Genomic DNA, 23,686 nt, shown 5'->3' with positions numbered 1-23,686 from the left:
TACACACAATACCCCATAATGACAAAGCAAAAACAGGTTTTTAGACATTTATGCAAATGTATTGAAAATAAAAAACGGAAATATCACATTTATATAAGTATTCAGACCCTTTACTCAGTACTTTGTTGAAGCACCTTTGGCAGCGATTACAGGCTTGAGTCTTCCTGGGTATGACGCTACAAGCTTGGCACAACTAAATTTGGGGAGTTTCTCCCATTCTTCTCTGCAGATCCTCTCAAGCTCTGTCAGGTTGGATGGGGAGTGTCGCTGCACAGCTATTTTCAGGTTCAAGTCTGGGCTCTGGCTGGGCCACTCAAGGACATTGAGACTTGTCCCAAAGCCACTCCTGCGTTGTCTTGGGTGTGTGATTAGGGTCGTTCTCCTATTGGAAGGTGAACCTTCGCCCCAGTCTGAGGTTCTGAGTGCTCTGGAGCAGGTTTTCATCAAGGTTCTCTCTGTACTTTGTTTCTTTCATCTTTCTTTCGATCCTGACTAGTCTCCCAGTACCTGCCGCTGAAAAACATCCCCACAGCATGATGCTGCCACCACCATGCTTCACTGTAGGGATGGTGCCAGGTTTCCTTCAGGTGTGACGCTTGGCATTCAAGCCAAAGAGTTAAATCTTGGTTTCATCAGACCAGAGAATCTTGTTTCTCATGGTCTGAGTCCTTTAGGTGCCTTTTGGCAAACTCCAAGCGGGCTGTCATGTGCCTTTTACTAAGGAGTGGCTTCTGTCTGGCCACTCTACCAAAAAGGTGTGATTGGTGGAGTAATGCAGAGATGGTTGTCCTTCTGGAAGCTACTCCCTTCTCCACATAGAAACTCTAGAGCTCTTTCAGAGTGACCATCGGGTTCTTACAGCATTTCACTGTTGTATTCGGCGCATGTGACAAATAAAATGTTATTTCATTTGGTTTGGTCACTTCCCTGACCAAGGCCCATCTCCCCCGATTGCTTAGTTTGGCAGGGGAATGATGGAGGCCACTGTTCTTGGGGACCTTCAATGCTGCAGAAATGTTTTGGTACCCTTCCCCAGATCTGTGCCTCGACACAATCCTGTCTTGGAGCTCTACGGACAATTCCTTTGACCTCATGGCTTGGTTTTTGCTCGGACATGCATTGTCAACCTTTATATAGACTGGTGTGTGCCTTTCCAAATCATGTCCAATCAATTGAATTGACCACAGGTGGACTCCAATCAAGTTGTAGAAACATCTCAAGGATGGTCAATGGAAACAGGATGCACCTGAGCTCAATTTCAAGTCTCATAGCAAAGTGGTCTGTGTCTGAAATTTCTAAAAACCTGTTTTCGCTTTGCCATTATGGGGTATTGTGTTTAGATTGATGAAAAATCAATAATTGTATCCATTTTAGAATAAGGCTGTAACGTAATAAAATGTGGAAAAAGTCAAGCTGTCTGAATACTTTCCGAATGCACTGTATAATAAATAAAAAAATACTTCCCTGTTGTGCCGGCTGGCAGTCTTTGGTGAATGTAAGCCTGTACCAAATACCTGAAATGATTCACATGAGCAACACAACACCTGTGGCATGTCTGGATTTTCTCCAGAACCTTTGAAGAATGACCTGGCTTGTTTACATTGATGAATTACTTATCTGTCCTTTAGCTTCCTGGGGTCAAAGTGCAGCTAGAGCTTCAGCCTCTCATGCTAATGCTGGTAAGCCATGCAGGCTGAGGCTGCAATGAGAGGGACTAATATTGCTTGAGAAACCAACCTCAAAGGTCACTCAATTAGATCTACTTGTCTTTCTTGTTTCTCCCCTCCCTTTCTTGTTTCTCCCCTCCCAGGCAGCTCATAACCTACTCTTGTTGAGTGTTGTGAAGTACCATAGTGCCTGAGACCTTCACTACCTTCTTCTACGGTGTCACAGACTGTGTTGGTATGTTACTGTCAGGATGAATGGTATGGAGCGATTTCAGTGCCAAATTGCAATTTTTGTGACACTCATTTCTAAGGTGCCCTAATAGCTTATAGCCAAAATGGTTCAAACATTATTTATTTTCTTAGTAATTTAGCAGACGCTCTTATCCAGAGCGACTTACAGGAGCAATTAGGGTTAAGTGCCTTGCTCAAGGGCACATCGACAGATTTTTCACCTAGTCGGCTCGGGGATTACAACCAGCGACCTTTCGGTTACTGGCACAACGCTCTTAACCACTAAGCTACCTGCCACCCCACATTAGATCCAAAATCTTAGGATTTAGTTGACGTTATGAATTCAATGATTCAATTTATGCATTACAAATTAAAACATATTAAATTCAAATTCAATAACCTAATAAAAATGGAAAATTATGGAATTAAAGTTCTGTTGGCACTGAAATCGCTCCATAGAATGGTTGCCTGCGAGTCATAGAGGTGTACAATTGACCTCCAGTTGGGACTGAGAAACTCCCGGAGAGCGCCGTGACTCCCAGAGTTTCCAATGTCCAAAACGGTTCATAATGAGCTTTCAAGTGGGAAATGCGAGTGGAAAACTCTAGAAACATCATTGTACTCCAAGTTCGATAGTTCCGGGTCTCCTATCTCCAAGGAGCATATGAATGCAGCATCAGTTGATGCTGGGGGACGGGACAAGGGACTAGGGGAGGGCCATCGCTGTCATGTCAGGCAGCGCTACGCCATAAGTTGGTTGTCCTTCTGGAAGCTACTCCCTTCTCCAAGGGACTAGGGGAGGGCCATCGCTGTCATGTCAGGCAGTGCTACGCCATAAGTCATGCCACTAGGCCTGCCAGTCCTAATTCAACTGGCCTTTTTATAGACCATTGCGATTACACTGACTATCCAGTCACACTAGCCAGTCTATTTCAAAAGATTGACTGAATACAAAGCACATAACGACTCTGTGATCCTCCTATAGGCCTACTATTACACATCCTTGTTTTGTTTACATTGATTAATTTACTTATCTTGGAGCAATTGACATAACCATAATAAGTGGCGTCAAATCAGTTACTGCAGGTAGATGTCTCTGCTCTGTGACCACATAGAGGTCCCCATCTGACTTCATCCATGACTGTGAGAAACAGAAGAAAGGCCCATTCTGATTCAGTAGCTAGCAGGCTTACAGTCGGACGGTGGTGGTGTCTGGTAAGGGAGTCTCTCTCTGGGAAGGGAACTGCCCATAAATATGCTTGTTATTCACTTCTTGGCTGCCCCAGCTCCCCTTCCAGCCCCAACCCCTCCTTCCTAGCCCCTCCAGCAGCAGTCCCAGCTCCCCTCCCCAGCCCCAGCGTCTCCAGCCTAGTCCCAGTCCCAGCCCAGCCCAACCTCTCAAGCCCCAGCTTCCCTGCAGCTTCAGCCCAGTTCCCCTCCCAGGCAGCTCAGCTCCCCAGCCCCAGCTCCCCTCCAGCTCAGCTCCAGCTCCCGTTTCCCTCATAGCCCAAGCAGCTCAGCACCACAGCTGAACAGGCCAGGGCTGCACATTCCAGTGCCCCGGCCCGCACACTGCCAGAGGGCCTTCTCTCATCACCACTCTTTGGCCTTCAAATCAGTGCATGCCATTCAGGGCCTTGCTCCTTTTTTTTTTACCCAATACCCTATGTGGAAAGAATTTGCTCCCATCATTCCAAAGAGGACTGCAGTGAGCTTCGTCCAGCAATCATGTGGTGTGGTATGGAGGGGATGATCCGCAGGCAGGCAGTGTAGCAGGCAGGCAGTGTAGTAGGTTGGTAGGCAAGACAGTAAGGCATGCAGGCAACGTAACAGGCTGCGAGGCCGGGCCTCACCTGCTCAGATGGAAGCTGGCCTACGTATGCTCTTTAAGGCACAATCTGGGATATTTCCTGCTGTTCATTCAATGAGCTGAAACACAGATTGTGGCTTTAAGGTGGGCCAGAATGCAGGGTCGCATAGTTTACTGTTTGTTCAACATACAGTGAAGCTTTTTGTTTTGCTTGGAGAAACAATGCCACTAGAAGATTGCCACACTCTTGAGGGTTACCACCCAACAAGTGGCTTTCAATGCATGGTAGTACTAATCCTTTATCTTTGATGGACTTTGAGGTCACCATTATTCTTTGCATTTGAGAACCAAGACGGAAGGACAGAGTTAGGCTATTTCGTATATATGTTTCTTTAAAAAAGAAGACATGGAAGCAATTCAACTTCAATTGACCTTCAGTTTGATCTTAGTCACACTATTTTTGGCCGAAGGCTCAGACTGTAGGAGACACCTGTGAGGTGTCAGTTGCTTGTATTTCAAGATTACACATCCAGGCTATATGCCCATTTCAAAGTTTCCCCCAACATCCCACAGGCCTACGTCACAGATCTCAGGCCTGAAAGCATAGTGCTGTAAACTTACTGGGTAGTAATGACTAGACTGACTTGTGTACCAGTCTGCTGCACAGCTTGCTATTATGATTCTGGACGCCCAGAACTATAAATAGCCCTACTATTTTGAAGTGTGCCCCAATTTGGAAGGGAGGGGAATGTATAGCCCTGTGAATGCTATGCAGTTGGGCAGTGTGAGGAGAGGAGGGAACACAGACAGGTCCCAGAGAACCCAACCCACCAACTCTGTTTACAAGGCAATATTTGGCAACCTGAGCCATAAGAAAAGTATAGATTTCTGCTTTACTTCAATTACTTGGCCCAGAAAGATGAGGTGAAAAGTTGAATATTTCCCCATTTCCCACTCACACTGGGATGTAGGCCTATTCAAGAGAATGTGTTAGCAGTTTTCTACTTCCCTGAAGTTTAGGCACTTGTTTAGGACCACATTTTATTTTTAACGTTCAATTTGCTCAAGTATCTATTTTAAACTGTTCTGTTTATGTTATGCATATCATTAGGGTGTTTGTAGTTGATGGAGGCATTTGTATAGATTTTTCACCAAGAGATTTGAGGCCTATAGGCCATTTGATACCAGTGTAGGCCTTAATGAAATTATTTGGTGTTCCATTCCTTCATTCAGTCCGCGTTAATGGAAGCAATGAAGTTGACGACACCGTTTGTAAATCTGTGCTAGATTAAGAAGCTTGTAAACCAAGAGAGATTCGATCTTGAATGGAATCACAGCCACTGACCAAGCAGTCAGTGTGTCTGCTAAATACTCCTTAACACCCATCTCTGGTGTTACAGGAGGGGGTCGCAGTTCCGGAGCGACCCACTAGGTGTCATCCTCCGACAACCTTAGGCACCTCCTCACTCACAGTCGGGACTAATCATCATCCTATTGGTGTCACCTGTGTCTATCGGTTCACCTGTGTATTTATGCCCTCACTTCCCTGTGTTCCCTTGCTCAGTTTTCTCTGCTAGTTTCTCTATGTCCAGCAGTACTACTCAGTGTCTGATCGGATAAGTATGTACAGGTACTTGAGAAGTGTTCTCCCTGTTTGTTATTTGTTTCAGTCTTAGGTAGTATTTCGTATTTTGGCTGTCAGCCGGTTTTTGGAGACTTATTTGCTCCGCCTTTCTTTTATTGTGATAAGTCCGTTATTTTGTATTTTGGCTTCGGGACCACCAGTAAAGATCCATCTCTGCCTACTGCCTACTGTATATCCTGCACCGCACCTGGGTCACACCTCACCCCAACCCTTACACTCTGGTCCCAGCCTGGGCCTTAAACCCGGCAGCGACATGCAAAAGAAATGTTGGTTCAGTTTCAATTAGGCTTTACTTTAAATAGCCAGTGCTCATGGTGATCCCAAGCCTGGGCTTTGCCTCTGTTCTGGTGCTAATCACTGCAGGATATTAAAACTTACCCCTCCCAGTGTAAGCATACATGAAGTTCTTACTGTACGACAATGACCAAGCAAAGCAAGCCATCCCACCACAGTATGACTGTCAATGTGTGGTTGAAATCTAGAACGTAAAGAATCAGCACACTTGAACTTGTTACTGTACCACAATGACCAAGCAAGCAATCCCAGAGCCTGCCACAGTAGGACTACTGCATAGTTCCAATATAACATGTGAAGAATGAATCCCAATGAAATGCACGCAGTCAGCTCTCATCATAATGTCACGGACCAAGTACAGTCCAGTAGCTTTGTTGTTGTTAGTCACTCCATTTCCACCATGTGTTAAGATGACATTGATTGTTATACCGTCACAACATAGTTTTACCGTCACGTACAGTATAGACCTACCGTTGTTCTCTCGCTCAGTGTGACTAGACAAGCAAAGACAACAGAACGAGTTAACTGCAAGAGAAACTTGAGCATAGCCCGAGGATTAGACCTCAAACCTCTGACTGCAACCCTCCCTCCCTCCCTGGCATGGAGAAATATAGACTTGAAATCCCACAAGCAGACAGAGGGAATTTGTCTTGTTGAATAAGAGCCCAGCGGAGAAGGAGAACCCCTTACTTTAATAGTTAAGGCTAAAAGTTAGCATTCTCTCTCTCTCCGCTCTCACACGGCTGTAATAATTAGGCCTAGCTGTGATTAAGATGTCTATTGTTAAGGCTCTGTTTGAAGTTACATTCTTCGTTCATGCAAGCTTGAGCAACAATCTCTCTAATTAATACAGATGGTACAGTACCAGTGGCACACAGTGTTCTGAAGTCCCCAGCCTTTCTAGTTGATCTATGCTTTGGGACTAATTGCTCCGTTAAGGTCACAGGTAATCATATTTCACTATTCTGTTCAAGTGGAATGAGTCAAATCAAAGGCCCTTTTAATCCCCCCCCCCCCCCTTCATGGAATGACTTTGATTCTGAAAAGGAATGGTTAAACATAGGTATATGTTTTTTGTCAATATGTCCAATTATGCCAAGTCACCCCCAAGGCACGTGACATAAGAACATAAGAACTTGAGTTCCACACTAAAATGTTCTGATTTTATTCATGGAGGGAAGCCCTTCCAGCCATATCTCACAGCAAAGAGTGTTTATCACACATAGGTATGCCTTTTGTGCCTCTCCTGTCAGACCAGCTCTATAATGAGGGCTTTACTGTTAAGTGTCATAGGCGAGGGGCAAGAGTTCAATGTGTCTTGTGTTCTCAAGATCACCCGTACAGTACAGAATGAATTGTTTATAACAAGCACTCACAATGTGACAGTATATTAACCTTGGCTCTTACATCGGTGGGGCAACACACACAGACCGGGACTGAGACACACATAGCAGTACAAAGCGCGGTGTGTACACACGGAGGACACACACCGCACACACACACACTAATTACAAGTGAGCCCATTCAGTGGTTCTATTGATCCAAGTGCCAAGCTCTTTATTGTAGATATATTCATGAGTGGATCATTATGCTGTGCTTTCTCAACAAATTGGAAACGATGACAGTTGCTCAGGACTTTGAATGTCATTTATGTCCAATCAGCTGTTTCTATTTTGGGGATAATTCATATTTTACTATCAGGTCTGGCGGGCTGTAATGCTGAAAAGACAGTTGTTTAACTTGGAGGAACTGTTGTAAACTATAAAATCATTGTTTAGGCTACAACAATATTTTAATTGAAATGTTTGCCTAGCTGAAGTTTGCTTGACTACTCAAGATGGCGGTGAAGAATGTCCAAGAAAACGCTCTGTACTTTCTCACATCAGGCCTTATCTCTGCTACCTCACCTCACCCTACCAAGTCTGTTTCACTAGGTTTTTCTATGTAAGTCAGAACCCCAGGAGAAGATTTTGCTTCCTTTGTTTTTCAATCACAGAGAGAGGCAGCATGAGGAAAAAAGCGAATGGAATCTACCCACTACTTTTCTGTTGAAGCTAGTGGCGAGGGCCTCCACGACCCAGTGGAACAGGCATCTTTTCAGAGGAACTCAAACTGTTCAGTCAGTTCCACTCAGCATCAAGGCCTGGGCCTGCCTGGCTCTAGTTCTCTATCTGATGAGAGTGGAAGGCAGCACTGGTGCTGAATGAAAATGCTGTGCTACTGTATTTCCCCTGTTGATAAATTGACAGCAGATACCTACTAACAAAAGGAGGGCTCTCTCTCTCTATCTCTCTCTCTCGTGGCTCTGACGATGGTCCACATGATCTATGGCCACCATGACATCATTCAGGGGGCTGCCTCTTCTTTTGTTGTGGAGCTGGAAAGAGTAGGAGTGGTGTTGCTGCTGCCTGTGACACTTGCAGCCAGCTTCTACTTTCTTATGTAATCAGGCAGGGTCAGGGGGACGGTAAATAGCACTGTAAAAGTGCCAGGCAGCCTGAAAATCCTTAGAATTCCTGAAAATAGTCCATGACTACATGGCATGGGACAGTCTAGACTTACTGCAACTCCAAAGACTTGTATTTCTGAAATGTCATCAAGAGGGTCTCACTCAGCGCCATCTACATTGAGTGTACAAAACATTCACTGCTCTTTCCAAGACAGACTGACCAGGAGAATCCAGGTGAAAGCTATGATCCCTTATTGATGTCACTTGTTAAATCCACTTCAATCAGTGTAGATGAAGGGGAGGAGACAGGTTAAAGAAGGATTTTTAAGCCTTGCGACAATTGAGACATGGATTTAACAGCTAACAGATTTAAGTGCCTTTGACCGGGGTATGCTGCCCTACCAAGCAAAAAGGCAGTAACTGCTCATAGCGTGGAACTGAGAAAAATGGCTTTTATTTACCTTGGTTTCACAGTAACCTTATGTTACTGCTAACATTACCCCCATGTTCTCCAAAACATAATACAATAGAGGCAGGATACTTGTCCACATGATTAAGCATGTATTTAATGTAGCAAAAATGACATTAACAAATTTTTGACCAAATGAGCACTTACTGCCTTTTTGCTTGGTAGGGCAGTATGGTAGTTGGTGCCAGGCGCACCGGTTGGAGTGTGTCAAGAAATGCAATGCTGTTGGGTTTTTCATGCTCAACAGTTTCCTTTGTGTATCAAGAATGGCCCACCACCCAAAGGACATCCAGCCAGCTTGGCACAACTGTGGGAAGCATTGGCGTCAACATGGGCCAGCATCCCTGTGGAATGCTTTCAACACCTTGTAGTCCATACCCCGACGAATTGAGGCTGTTCTGAGGGCAAAAGGGGGTGCAACTCAATATTAGGAAGGTGTTCCTAATGTTTTGTCCACTCAGTGTATATGTCCAAACTCGCTAAATCTATGGTTCTGGTCTTACTGTACATGTATACAAAAGTATTGTAAGGTAATTGTGGTTTGAGTTGGGGGGCAAAACTCCAAAAAGGCATTCAGCTTCATTCAGTGAGAAAGTGTGCTAGGCCTAAGCCTGCAGACGACTCTGTCATGTATAGGGCCTTTATTTCGGGGGAAATGTTTACAAGTGTTTGTATTTGTAGGTGTAGGCTACCAAGAGGTTAATAGGATACTGACTTTAAGATGTTCAAATAGACCAAAGGTCCAACTTATTGTTGAACTTTCTCCTGTCTTGACCCAGGGATTGGATGAGGCTTTAGCTACATGTCAACACCCACAGGAAGCACCAGCAAAGTACTGGCTGAAGGGCTTGGAATAACAGCATCGTTGTGTCAGTTGCTGTTTCTGTTTCTCATAAGTTTTGAAATGTGACCTTGTCTGACTAACCAGGATTCTCAGAGTGGTTGCAACAAAATACTACATGATCTGATCTGCACCTCCTTTTTCCTTTTGTATCTGTTTTCAACTGGGTTGGAACGATCAACACCACCAGCTAGGCCGGGTGATAAAGGTGGTCAGTTGTAGTCTATAAACCTCTTAAGAATGATTAAAAAAGCAACATATAAAACCTTTATTTTGGAGTGCGTACGTTCACTATAGGTTTAATTTCTATCCACATGAGTACAGTGGTTTCAACTTAGAACTTTTGACCAACCATACCATAGCCTTTAACTAAGACCTGAGAGTTGTTAGCTGCTAGAAGCTGTTTACAGTTTAGGCTAGTGTTTACTGACTTGTAGATCTATGTGGGTTAAGATGTGCTCTGTGCTATATTAGTCTCCACTGTTTGAGACTTCCTTTTCCTTCTGAAGCATTTTAGTTTAATTAACGTCCATCATGAAGATACACACTGAAGAAGGATGTTAACCCGAAACGTCTGTGTATGCTATCCTTGATGCAGTAAAAATAGTTGTAAAAAATAATCAAAAACTGAAGTAAGCTTTATGCAACAAATGTTTTATTGCGAACCCGTTAGCAACATTTTTGCATATCTAGTTTAATTAATCTCTCCTGTTTTCTTCTACAGGTTATTGCATCATCTATCAAAAGTGAATGTGAAAACCCAAAGAACAGAGATTGAGAAATAGCTCCATAACATGGCTGTAGCCGGATGTCCAGATTATTTTCTACACCATCCAAATTATCAGGTAAATAATACATATCTTTTACTAGATGTTTTGTACCATCTATATTTCAGTACATTGACCTTTTTTTCTTTGGTCTTGAGTGTTCATTTGTAGATTTCAAATGTTTTAATATGTCAGAGATATCAATTAATTTGGAATAGCAATTACGAATGTTACGATTACTCTCATTTACTACGGTGATGTTTTATGTTAAAACTATTGGCTTAAACCATAGCTAACTTCACCATCTATCAGACCTAGTTTCAAATATGATTTGCTTTCTTTCAGTAACTTTGAGTGTTTGCTTGAGCCTAGCTGCTGTGCCAGTTGGGCGGGGTTTTCACCTTTGTGAGTATTCCATTGGTACTTTTTCACAAGGCAAGTTCAAGCAAGCATAGCTAAAGTGTTAAAAGGATTTCAAATACTATCTGAACCCAGGTCTGCCATGTTTTATAAGCCCTTTATTAGCTGTGGTAATATTATAGTGTTTGCTGAAGCGGCACCATTTGGGATTTGGAACTCATATTTACACAGGTCATAAACGTGAAAAAAAGAAAAGAAAACACTCTATATGCATCTAACATATGGAACTGTTTATAAAACTATACATGGAGTGGTTAGTAAAAGACTGTTTAAACACTCCCAGTACCCCTGCTATAAGCCCTCCCTCACCCCAGAGCCAGAGCTGAGGGAAGACGGGCAAAAACCAGAGCCCCACTCTCTCAGCTGGGCTGTAGCAAAAAAAACTTGCTGTGAATGTACCTGTCATGGCCAATAGATTTAGGGGCAGAGCATGAATGAAAACAGAAGAGCCAATGAATGGCAGTGGCATGGATGCACATTCCGTTGGGCTGAATACATTGATGGTGATTCACATGGTGCATGGCCCAGCATGGGGAATCTGGACTCGACGTAAGACCGTCAGCGTTGGCCTCAATCAACGGATTAACCGGATTGTTTTGAGGGGCTTTTTTAAAATTTTATTTTACGTTGTTTGTTTCCACATGCAGCAGTTCAGTGGGAAATAGGCTATCAATCAGCCTGGTCACTCGCCCTGTAGGGGAGAGTTCGACCCATCCAGCCCTAAAGGGCTATTTAGGAAGCCTGTGCTGTGGGGATTTTAGCATGTCATCCACCACCCCCTTGGGCTTTCACTGTGGTTAAGGCTAAAGAATAGGATATGAATAGGCTATGTCCACTTTTCTAGTATAAGACACACTCGTTTAGTCATGCAGCTAAACTGCTGAACACAAAGTATCTCAACTAGTTCAACAGTTCCTAGAAGTAGCTAGCCTATGCATCTGATCTCTTCCTCGACGGGCTCATTCACATTGTCCGTTTTTTAATTGGTAAATAATGGGCAGAAACAGCCTCTTTATCCTGGGGTTATATAACTAGTAAATGTTATGGGATTCTGGGCTCAGCTCCAAGGCGGTGTTGGAGAGGGAGTGAGAGAGAGCTGGGTAAGCTGACTGAAGGTTTGCCACAGCACTCCAAGGAAAGCTTACCAACTTAATTACTGTATTGAGTAGGACTATTGAACTGGATTTTATATGGATGGAAATGTCTCAGTTTCTTTGTACTTTCAATTAGAGCTGGGGGATATGAACCAAAATCCATATCGCAATAAATTGCCTGAATTGATGCGATAATGATAAATAGAACTATACGTTTATAAAAATTGTTTTATGATCCTTTAAACTACTGCTACTAGTTTGTTAATGGGACAACTGCCATCAATCACCCATATTAGCAAATGTATTTCATTTCAAACTTTACATTTCTCTACTTTAGGCTACTTATAGTAATGAACGATATCAGCAAAAGTGATCGATAATTTTCGGTTTATCGTCCCAGCTCTACTTTCAATTAAACACTGTGTGAAAGGTCAGGTGTTTGTAGTCCTGTTATGAGTTTGTGCTTATGGTCTGGGATGCCGGTGGGATGCCAGTGAAGGTGAATTGTATCTTCTGAGTCGTGTTCATTAGTCATCAAACAGAAGAAAATGTCTGAAACAGGGAGGGTCTTGACACAAACTTTAAATGTTTTGTTTCAAAAGGTTTTTATGCATTTTACGTTGCGTGCCCTAATGAATAGAAGTCTGGTTTTTCTTTGTTTGGTAGATCTGGAAGGTCGCATCATGTTTCCGTGTTGGGTCAGTCAGTGATGGATCGATAGACTTCTGTCATCAAATATGGTACAGTATATAATAGTGCAGTACATACAGTGGGGTCTGAAATGATTGACACCCTTGATAAAGATGAGCAAAAATGACTGTATAAAATAAATAATTCAAATACTGAACTATATTGTATGGGGAAATTATTTTATACTAATACAATTGCTCAAATAACGAGTTTTTGTTTAGCAAGTAATAATATTTTTTTTTCAAATAGGTAGGGGTCAAAATTATTGACACCCCTAAAGATTCTTATAAATAATGTAGTTAAAAGTTTAGTATTTGGTCCCATATTCCTAGCGTGCAATGACTACATCAAGCTTGTCTCTTTACAAACTTGTTGGATGCATTTGCAGTTTGTTTTGGTTGTGTTTCAGATTATTTTGTGGCCAATACAAATTAATGGTAAATAATGTATTGTTTCATTTTGGAGTCACTTTTATTGTAAATAAGAATATAATATGTTTCTAAACACTTCTACATTAATGTGGAGCTACCATGATTACGGATAGCCCTGAATGAATTGTGCCCTGAATTGAGTGAGAAAGTTACAGAGGGTCAAAGATCACAAGCTTGATGTAGTCATTGCGTGCTTGGAATATGGGACCAAATACTAAACTTTTGACTACATTATTTCTCAGAATCTTTAGCAGTGTCAATAATTTTGCCCCCTACCTTAAAAAAAAAAAGATTACTTCTTAAACAAAATCTCTTTCTCTGAGCAATTGAATTAGTATAAAATAGTAAAATGTCCCCATTTGTTTTAGCGTACAATGTAGCTCAGTATTTTAATTATTTATTTTATACAGTCATTTTTGCTCATCTTTATCAAGGGTGTCAATTATTTCAGACCCCACTGTAATTGTTGTAGGCCTACGTGTAGGGTTAAGTTTAATTTGTATCTTTAGTAGTTAATGGACACATGGATTGCGTTCTCGCTCTTGGTTTGCTTCTAATGGGTCTTTGGGTCACAGTGTCTGTCGAATTAACTTTATTGATCCCCAGAGGGGTAACTGGGTTTGCCACCAGTGGCAGACATACAAAGACTGTGAGACAGTTACGTGAAGGTTCACTGGCGGTGCAAGCCATTTTTCACTGGTGTAGCTTTTTAAAGAAAGGACTGTCCAGCCAGCGATCCCAGTTGATAGGTCTTTATTCTGACGATAGACACAAGGACCCACATTAGATGTGCAGGACAACAGTATGTTGATGGCTGTAGATTTGTGATTTGTCGCTTGAATGTCAATATCAGACTGGGCATTTTGCAATCAAACATCATAACAATGAGCTTTTTTAAAACAAAATATAATACATGTAAGTACCTGACGATAAACACAAGGAAGCACATGATGTGCAGGAAAACAGTATGTTGATGGCTGTAGATTCGTGATTCGTCTGTTAGCATGGAAATAACTGAATTAGCAGGGAGATAATGCGACCATTACAATTAGAGCATGCTAGCTAACTCGCTCTTACAGCAATAACATACAAAAGCACATCCCAGGATGCCCCAATATCTAACAGGCACCGTACACATATTTATACATCAAAACATGTACATAGTGAACTCGTACACATTGTAAATATGAAAATAGAATACAGTATTTCAGAACGTGACCTACCGCTTGCATGTCAATATCAGACTGGGAAGAATTGACGTTCGCAATCTCCCCCTATCTGCAAGCGTAATCAATGGTATAGCACGTTATTGATATGTACATTCAGCCAACCAATAGGAATACATAAACATTGAATACATACTTCTGCAGTGTCAAGTGGAAACATAACCAACCCTGTTACACAAGCAAAATACACTTGACTTCAATACATCCTCAAAAACGTTCATAATGTTACCTGAGAACATCCTCCATATGAGGGTATACATTCCATAGCCTACTATTATTGTAGCAAGGCTGCCTTGCTAGCTACTAGCTAATTTTTACAATTTTGCAACAAGTCAAGTGCAACAACTTTGAAACTGTCTGTGTCTGTTGGTCATTAGTTATCCATGGTAATCTCTCTGCTCTTGTCCGCCTGTAACCTCTGTCCTAGTGAACAGCCCTACCTGCTCTCTCAAAAGGTGAAATGCTTTTACAATGCTTTTACAGGTTGAGGAGCTTAATATGATAGTAGAAACAAGATCATAGGTCCGTCACAGCCTAATACAGCCTTCCAGGAATCTAAACTCAAACCATCTCCTGTGCATGAGGCGCTTTGATGGTGCTTCTCACCGTTAATGGTGCTACAGAGTCGCTCTGACTATTGTAACATACAGTATGTTCGCAACTCGAAAACAGCCAATGCAATGAGGTTCGTAAATATGTAATAATGTGGACTTAGTATTGAGCTCAAGAGTCTGTGTTAAATAGTATTGTGGTTAGTTTAATGTTTTAGTATACTGAATAGACTAGGCATATTTCTTGGAAATAGGGGTTGGCCTACTTGCTAAAGTAGTTTCTATTTGTCAAGATGGTTAACTGTTTCAATTTATACTGACTGTAAAATATAAATATGATTCCGTGAAGGCCTAAACTCTAAAGAAAATAAGTGACATTTAAAGATGCACTATGCAGAAATCGCTCAGCCATTTCCTGGTTGCTACAAAGGGTAACACTTTACTTGACACCCAGCATCATAACATGTTATGACACGGTCATAACCATGTCATAATATGTCATAACAGCTGACATAACTTGTTATAATATGGTCATAACACTGTCATGACACATATATTTAGACTTGTTGTGATATATATTGTGTTATTTTATGGCTGGTTATGATACCTACATAAGAGTGTAAAAACATACCACACAAGGCAAAACATTCCATTACACCATAACCTATGTGTCAACAGTATGTTTATATATATATATTTTTTTATTGACCATGTTAAATTAGCATGTAATTGCGCACACATTGATGTCAGACATGCACCTACCGCAATGCTCTGTTGCAGTTGACTGGGATGAATGCAGGAGCAGGACAAGACACCCTCTTTTTGACTGATGACGGATATAAGGGCATGTATGTGATAGGCCTATCTGGCATTATGATGCTCATAATGCTTCTTGACAGTGTCATAAAGTGTATTTTCTTAGTCCAAGTAAAGAGACACAGGATGGTCATAATGCTTCATGACAGTGTTTTTTAAAATATGATGCAAAAATCATGACTGTAAAGAATTCATTACAACAACAACAAAATATTTAAGAACTTAAGAACTCAAACGAAAGGAAACTTCTTGGCAGGGAAAAAACGAATTCTTATGTAGGTGTCATAACCAGCCATAAAATAATGCAATATATGTCAAAACAGGTGTAAATAAATAGGTCATGGCAGTGTTATGACAGGCTATGACACTGGGTGTCAAGTAAAGTATTACCAAAATGGTAATAGTTTGCCTAATTTCAGTTTATGTGACAAAACAAGCAAGTATAGTGTAAAGAATCATTGTACCATCTAAACTGCTGTGAAATATATTTTCCATAACCAAACATATTGTATTTTTAGCTATTTGAAGCTGGTGTACGAAAATATGAAAATGTATGCACTTCCACATTATGCACAGTATGACTGTAAGTCGCTCTGGATAAGAGCATCTGGTAATGACTAAAATGGAAAATGTGTACAAAACTAAAGTAAAGCAAGGGAAGCATAGAAATAGTGCACATAGAACAGATCTGCCGCTTCTTAGACTTGTTTCAATGAGAATGATAGATCTAAAACTCACATTTCTATGTGAATTTTGTCGGGTCGCCCAAAAAGTGACATACGGAAAGTATTCAGACTCCTTGACTTTTTCCACATTTTGTTATGTTACAGCAATCTACACACAATACCCCATAATGACAAAGCGAAAACAGGTTTTTAGACATTTTTGCATATGTATAAAAAAAAAATACAAACTGAAATAACCTATTTACATACGTATTCAGCATTGAAGATCCCCAAGAACACAGTGGCCTCCATTATTCTTAAATGGAAGAAGTTTGGAACCACCAAGACTCTTCCTAGAGCTGGCCACCTGGCCAAACTGAGCAATCAGGGGAGAAGGGCATTGGTCAGGGAGGTGATCTAGAACCCGAAGGTCACTCTGACAGAGCTCCAGAGTTCCTCAGTGGAGATGGGAGAACCTTCCAGAAGGACAACCAACTCTGCAGCACTCCACCAATCAGGCCTTTATGGTAGAGTGGCCAGACGGAAGCCACACCTCAGTAAAAGGCACATGACAGCCCGCTTGGAGTTTGCCAAAAGACACCTAAAGACTCTCAGACCATGAGAAACAAGATTCTCTGGTCTGATGAAACAAAGATTGAACTCTTTGGCCTGAATGCCAAGCGTCACATCTGGAGGAAACTTGTCACCCTTCCTACGTTGAAGCATGGTGGTGGCAGCATCATGCTGTGGGGATGTTTTTCAGCGGCAGGGACTGGGAGACTAGTCAGGATCGAGGAAAAGATAAACGAAACAAAGTACAGAGAGATCCTTGATGAAAACCTGCTCCAGAGTGCTCAGGACCTCAGACTGGGGCGAAGGTTCACCTTACAACAGGACAAAGACCCTAAGCACACAGCCAAGATAACGTAGGAGTGGCTTCAGGGCAAGTCTCTGAATGTCCTTGAGTGGTCAAGCCAGAGCCCAGACTTGAACCCAATCGAACATCTCTGGAGAGACCTGAAAATAACTATGCAGCGACATTCCCCATCAAACCTGACAGCTTGAGAGGATCTGCAGAAACTCCTCAAATGTAGGTGTGCCAAGCTTGTAGCGTCATATCCAAGAAGACTCAAGGCTGTAATCACTGCCAAAGGTGCTTCTACAAAGTACTGAGTAAAGGGTCTGACTACTTATGTAAATGTGATATTTCCGTTTTTTATTTGTAATACATTTGCAAAATAATTCTGCAAACTTGTTTTTGCTTTGTCATTATGGAGTATTGTGTGTAGATTGATGAGGGGGAAAAAACAATTTAATCCATTTTAGAATAAGGCTGTAACGTAACAAAATGTGGAAAAAGTCAAGGGGTCTGAATACTTTCCGAATGCACTGTATTGCAGCTTTAAACGATTCAAAGAATTGAACTCACAAGAATACGATTACAAGGACAAGCTCAATGGAAATGACAGAGGTGAAATGCAAATTTGGCAATGTGAAGCAGCACATTTTAACATTTCTCATATAAGCATGAGTCAAAGTTCTGCAGAGAAATATATAGGTTAGCTATAGGTTTATCATCTGGTCGGCTGCCATGTTGACTCTGTTTGTGTCCCGAATGGCATCCTATCCCCCATGTAGTGTACTACTTTTGACCAAGGCCCATAGGGCTCTGGTCAAAATAAGTGCACTATGTAGCAAATATCGTGCCATTTGGGACAGAGGTTCTGGCTTCACACTGCTGTAGCCGTTAAAGCCGATCTTATTTTCTGAAACACATCGGTCTTCGCAGAGCAGTAAATTTTTTGCCTTGAGTTTTATAGATGTTTTTAGAGTGAATGATGTGGGGATTATTCTGGCAGACACATATGGTTTCCTGTTCCTGGAAGTCAAGCTTTCTTGTTTTGGTTTTTCTTGGAAGCAAATTGGGAGATTCAAAAATCGGGTTATTTTGCTTTATTTTTGTGGCACAGACCGACAGGAAAGGTTTGGGTTGAGCAGCGTTTGTTGAATCAGGATGAATTTTAGGCATCTAGTGGGTTACTTTACAAATGTGCCCTGACTTGTAAAATAAAAAACAAGTTCAGTGTTTCAAAGCATCTCTCTCTCTACCAGAGAAACCTCAGAGGAAACAGTAGGCGTATCTATATAAACATACTGCAATAAAATCTGCTATTTAAATTGAAATGTGACTTTACCATGATGTTGGAGGACTAAGTATCCTACTGAATTAGGCTACTAGACTAGGAGTTTGACATCATCTAGCAGTAGAGTAGGCTATTTCACCCTAGCCTCTAGTCCACAATACATCTCCATGTAGTTAGGTTACCATGCAATGAAATGTAACTATGACAATTGGACCACATGTTGTTATTGTTTTTATTCAAGAGAGTTAAACAATGTGACTTTTGAACATAATAGCATGACCAATGGAAGTTGAAGGTGGGAGAAATGTAAATTATCTTTATGCTGGTTTTATAGAGAGCTAACATTTAGGAAATGCCTCATAAAAGTTATTAATGCACTATGCAAAACCATAACGTCAGTTATTAAGGAAAGTGAGTCAGTGTTGAGTATTATGAATATGCCTACCATAATAGAACCTAGGCCTAAACATGAATAGGTCCCTACTTGTTCAGTGAGGTAGCCCTGCATATGGAAAGGGGCTATGTTTATTTTATATTGTACTGGGTGTGTTAATGCCGGACGATAGCAATACAGGAATGACAGTAGCCTACTGTACCTAACAGCTGTTAGGCTATCCTATATCCACCCATTACTGTGGAAGCAAATAATAGGCCACACTTACTCTTATTCTCATCCTCCACAGAGACAGCATAGTGAGGAAAGTCCAAATTGAACTAAATCTTCTTAGTTAATTATGTAGGCTAATAAGGATCTCAAATTGCTCTCAGGGGGTTTAAGAATATTATATTCTAACAGACTAGCCCTTACGAGGACTGTCAGCAAATCAATAGTCTTTGAATTCCACTTATCGCACACAACACAAGTAAATTTTTAATCCCAAAGCATAGTGCTTCTTCTTAGCAAAGCTCCATGAAGGACCCATGTGTGATTATTGTGTCAGACACTCCCCTTTCAACACCACAAACCTAACATTGGCCTTGTCTTGACCTTGTTCAAACCCCCAACCTCAGCCTGAACCTTTGCACTGTCCCTGTTCTAAACCCTTAACCCTGACCTTGTCTTGGCCCCTACCTTAGTCCTGGTCCCATATCTGCCTTATATCTGCCCCTTTTCATAAATCTTACCCCAACTTTACTATGACCCCTCTCTACGTACTAACCATACGTTTGAGTTTGTGGCAGAGTAGATCATAGAAAAATATAGAATTATTCTATTAATTCTATTTCTATGGAGTGGAATGTAGGTGGCCATGTTTTTAGATAGCATTACCAGAACAAAGTGTTGTAGTGGGTTGGTCGCTGTACTTTATTTACCACTCTAAACCCAACATGTAGTGGTTAGGTCAATAGCTTCTTCTCAGAGTGTCTGAATTGAGCAGTTCATTTCCAACCCCATGTTAATATTGAGTAGTAATATTGTTGTAAGAGTTGGCATGGCTGAGAAGAATTATCCTGTCGAAGCGAACAAAACATTGTCGTAGTCCTATTAAAATCTTTGGGAGCATTATACCAGCGTGCAGATTTACTTTTTGTTCTATGTTGTCTTCTCGGATCCAGCACCTAGGAAAAGTTTTTTCATGGATGTGCGCATACCACCCCTCTAAACATGGCTGAGAATTATGCAAAAACAGAGAGTCCTATTTTTTGGCTCCCAAATCTCCAAGGTTAACATTCAGTCAATTGCCAAGAGGGTGTCAAAGGATGTATGATCGTTGGGCTTTTTGTTGACAGTCCAGACCAACCCAACGTATGCTTTAAAGGTCTGCTAATTCCCGGGAAGGGTTAGGGAGGGGGATGTTTTCTAAACAGAGGAAGGGGAAGACAATGCCTCAGTCCCCAGCAGATGAGGGTCTAGCGCTCTAACCAGACCAGTCCCAGAGAGCCGTATAGAGCACCAGCGTTAAAGGCTGAGGTGCGTTTGGTTCCGGGGGGCTGGGGCTCACTGGAGCTGAACCCTGGGCTCGCTGGGACTGGCATACATGGCTGGCCCCGTCCCAGCAAGCATGTCACTGGCTGCAGCCGTTTGGGTGGGGGGAGTCGGTCGGGGCTGGGCTGGAGGGATCAGTCACACTCTGGTAGCTGGACCTTTAGCCCTGTCTAGTCTGGTGGTGTAGACTATGTCCAGACACTTTGCACTGGGATTAGCTTGGAGTCAGGAGGACGAGAGTGTAGAGGGCCACTATACTGCTGCTGCTTTTTCTCAGTGAGTTGATTTAGATCATATTAAAAACGGAACTTAAATGTTGGGATTTAGATGGCGTAGATGCTACTTTTTTGGTTAGAAGAGTTATTATTACACATTTTGTGATAGTAGGCTATGTGGCCAGAGGCCTAACTAAGATTGTGTAGTGTTTGTTTATTGAAGTGGGCTCCTTCAAGTTGTGAATCATACTTACCAAGGGTCGACCATGAAAACCAGTGTACAAAATTACGAAAGAATGTTCAACCCTCTTCAATTTCACAACAAAACCATTTCATAAATCATATTACCTCTCTCACTGAGGCATTACAAGAGCTACAGCTTTTTCTGCCATATCAAAAGAGGTCTTAGTGTTGACGTGTGTGTGTGTGTGTGTGTGTGTGTGTGAGCACCCTAGCAAGCCAAACTCAGTAGTAGACCACAGTACATTCTGTTCCTGGGGCATGCTGTGAGTACTCCAATCAGTGCTGACATTATGGATCTCCCACACTTGTTTTTGTAGGGATTTTTTTTGTCCAAGAAGACAGTGTTCTCTGGGAGCATGTGTTTCTGTGGGAAGCCCTGTAATCGTATTAAGTTCTCCGCTACTCGCTGTTTAGGCCTACCTCTGAGGCAGAACAAAGCAAAGTTGCTTTAAAGGAAACAACTAGCCTATCTACCGAACAACGAGCATAAACACGGGGGAGAACTCTGAACATTGGCTCTCAACACTGTGGTTCTCCCTGTGGATCGCTTTTCACACCTGTACTATCTCCTCTGGACACCGTTCTTCTGAACACAATCTATGCCCGGATTAATATCCTATAGACTGAAAAACTAGTCCTTCTGCTGTGGACTAACTTAGGTCTATTTGAGATGCTCGACGCGCAGCAATCTTCTCATTGGTTTTTCACAAGCGTACAAACCAAAGTGGGTGCTTAAAAGATGAACGAGGAGAGATTAATCAACGATAACTAACTAAAAACTAACTAGGCTTCCCCTTTTATCTGTGGATTAATCACACGATTTTGTATGACTACTGGTCAAAATTCTACAAAGATCCAGCAAAGAAAAGGACCATATGCATTTCAAGTAAAATAACAACCCATCTCCTAGGACAAACTAGCTAGCAACAGCTTACCTCAACAGTAACTGCTTCCTAGGCCTTGACTGAAGACAACAGCTTACTGCCACAGTAACTGCTTCCTAGGCCTTGACTGAAGACAACAGCTTACTGCCACAGTAACTGCTTCCTAGGCCTTGACTGAAGACAACAGCTTACTGCCACAGTAACTGCTTCCTAGGCCTTGACTGAAGACAACAGCTTACTGCCACAGTAACTGCTTCCTAGGCCTTGACTGAAGACAACAGCTTACTACAACAGTAACTGCTTCCTAGGCCTTGACTGAAGACAACAGCTTAGTATGGAGTATTTTTACTCAACCCAGAAGGTGGTTCTAGTTCATTAGTCTCTTTACCCTGATCTCATATCCAGCCTAAAACATGGGGTGGCTGGGTGGAAGAAGAGGCAACTTGGTGTGTTGTGTCATGGTGGTGCCCTGCCCTGCTCTGAGGGGATGCTCTGGTTTAGACCGGCAGGAGGAGAACCAAGTATAGGCCTGTACACACACACGCGCGCTTGGCCGCACATGTACTGCAAGCCAAACATACAGTGGCTTGCGAAGGTATTCACCCCCCCTTGGCATTTCTCCTATTTTGTTGACTTACAACCTGGAATTAAAATGGATTTTTTGGGGGGTTTGTATCATTTCATTTACACAACATACCTACCACTTTGAAGATGCAAAATATTTTTTGTTGTGAAACAAACAAGAAATAAGACAAAAAAAAACAGAACTTGAGCGTGCATAACTATTCACCCCCCCCAAAGTCGATACTTTGTAGAGCCACCTTTTGCAGCAATTACAGCTGCAAGTCTCTTGGGGTATGTCTCTATAAGCTTGGCACATCTAGCCACTGGGATTTTTGCCCATTCTTCAAGGCAAAACTGCTCCAGCTCCTTCAAGTTGGATGGGTTCCGCTGGTGTACAGCAATCTTTAAGTCATACCACAGATTCTCAATTGGATTGAGGTCTGGGCTTTGACTAGGCCATTCCAAGACATTTAAATGTTTCCCCTTAAACCACTCGAGTGTTGTTTTAGCAGTATACTTAGGGTCATTGTCCTGCTGGAAGGTGAACCTCCGTCCCAGTCTCAAATCTCTGGAAGACTGAAACAGGTTTCCCTCAAGAATTTCCCTGTATTTAGCGCCATCCATCATTCCTTCAATTCTGACCAGTTTCCCAGTCCCTGCTGATGAAAAACATCTTGGGGTGATAAGAGGTGTTGGATTTGCGCCAGACATAGCGTTTTCCTTGATGGCCAGAAAGCTCAATTTTAGTCTCATCTGACCAGAGTACCTTCTTCCATATGTTTGGGGAGTCTCCCACATGCCTTTAGGCGAACACCATTATTTTTTTCAATAAGCAATGGCTTTTTTCTGGCCACTCTTCCGTAAAGCCCAGCTCTGTGGAGTGTACGGCTTAAAGTGGTCCTATAGACAGATACTCCAATCTCCGCTGTGGAGCTTTGCAGCTCCTTCAGGGTTATCTTTGGTGTCTTTGTTGCCTCTCTGATTAATGCCCTCCTTGCCTGATCCGTGAGTTTTGGTGGGCGGCCCTCTCTTGGCAGGTTTGTTGTGGTGCCATATTCTTTAAATTTTTTAATAATGGATTTTATGGTGCTCCGTGGGATGTTCAAAGTTTCAGATATTTTTTTTATAATCCAACCCTGATCTGTAACTCCACAACTTTGTCCCTGCCCTGTTTGGAGAGCTCCTTGGTCTTCATGGTGCCGCTTGCTTGGTGGTGCCCCTTGCTTAGTGGTGTTGCAGACTCTGGGGCCTTTCAGAACAGGTGTATATATACTGAGATCATGTGACACTTAGATTGCACACAGGTGGACTTTATTTAACTAATTATGTGACTTCTGAAGGTAATTGGCTGCACCAGATCTTATTTAGGGGCATCATAGCAAAGGGGGTGAATACATATGCACGCACCACTTTTCCGTTATTTATTTTGTAGAATTTTTTGAAATATGTAATTTTTTTCATTTCACTTCACCAATTTGGACTATTTTGTCTATGTCCATTACATGAAATCCAAATAAAAATCCATTTAAATTACAGGTTGTAATGCAACACAATAGGAAAAACGGCAAGGGGGATGAATACTTTTGCAAGGCACTGTACAATGAGATTGTGTTGTTTTCTCAACCTCATGATTTCCCAGATTG

The 23,686-nt window shown here is 42.0% G+C and overlaps 1 protein-coding gene across 5 annotated transcripts in view; it reads left to right on the top strand.

The window, feature by feature from the left end:
* Positions 1–23,686, top strand: part of LOC121570069 (growth factor receptor-bound protein 10-like) — a 77,567-nt gene that overhangs the window by 7,211 nt on the left and 46,670 nt on the right. For 2 of the 5 annotated variants that reach the window (XM_045208464.1, XM_045208463.1), the window contains exons 1-2: positions 10,165–10,251; positions 12,354–12,427. In XM_045208464.1, the coding sequence (XP_045064399.1) occupies positions 12,425–12,427 (3 nt within the window). In that variant the 5' untranslated portion in view covers positions 10,165–10,251; positions 12,354–12,424. Of the gene's footprint in view, positions 1–1,810; positions 1,903–10,130; positions 10,252–12,353; positions 12,428–23,686 lie in introns of those variants that run through there. The other 3 variants (XM_045208462.1, XM_045208460.1, XM_045208461.1) reach the window with 2 other exon arrangements.

This window comes from Coregonus clupeaformis, chromosome 28 (genome assembly GCF_020615455.1).
Source record: "Coregonus clupeaformis isolate EN_2021a chromosome 28, ASM2061545v1, whole genome shotgun sequence".
Lineage (NCBI taxonomy): Eukaryota > Metazoa > Chordata > Actinopteri > Salmoniformes > Salmonidae > Coregonus > Coregonus clupeaformis.
The sequence above is the reverse complement of the archived record's forward strand: the minus strand, read 5'-3'. Positions and strand labels throughout refer to the sequence as shown.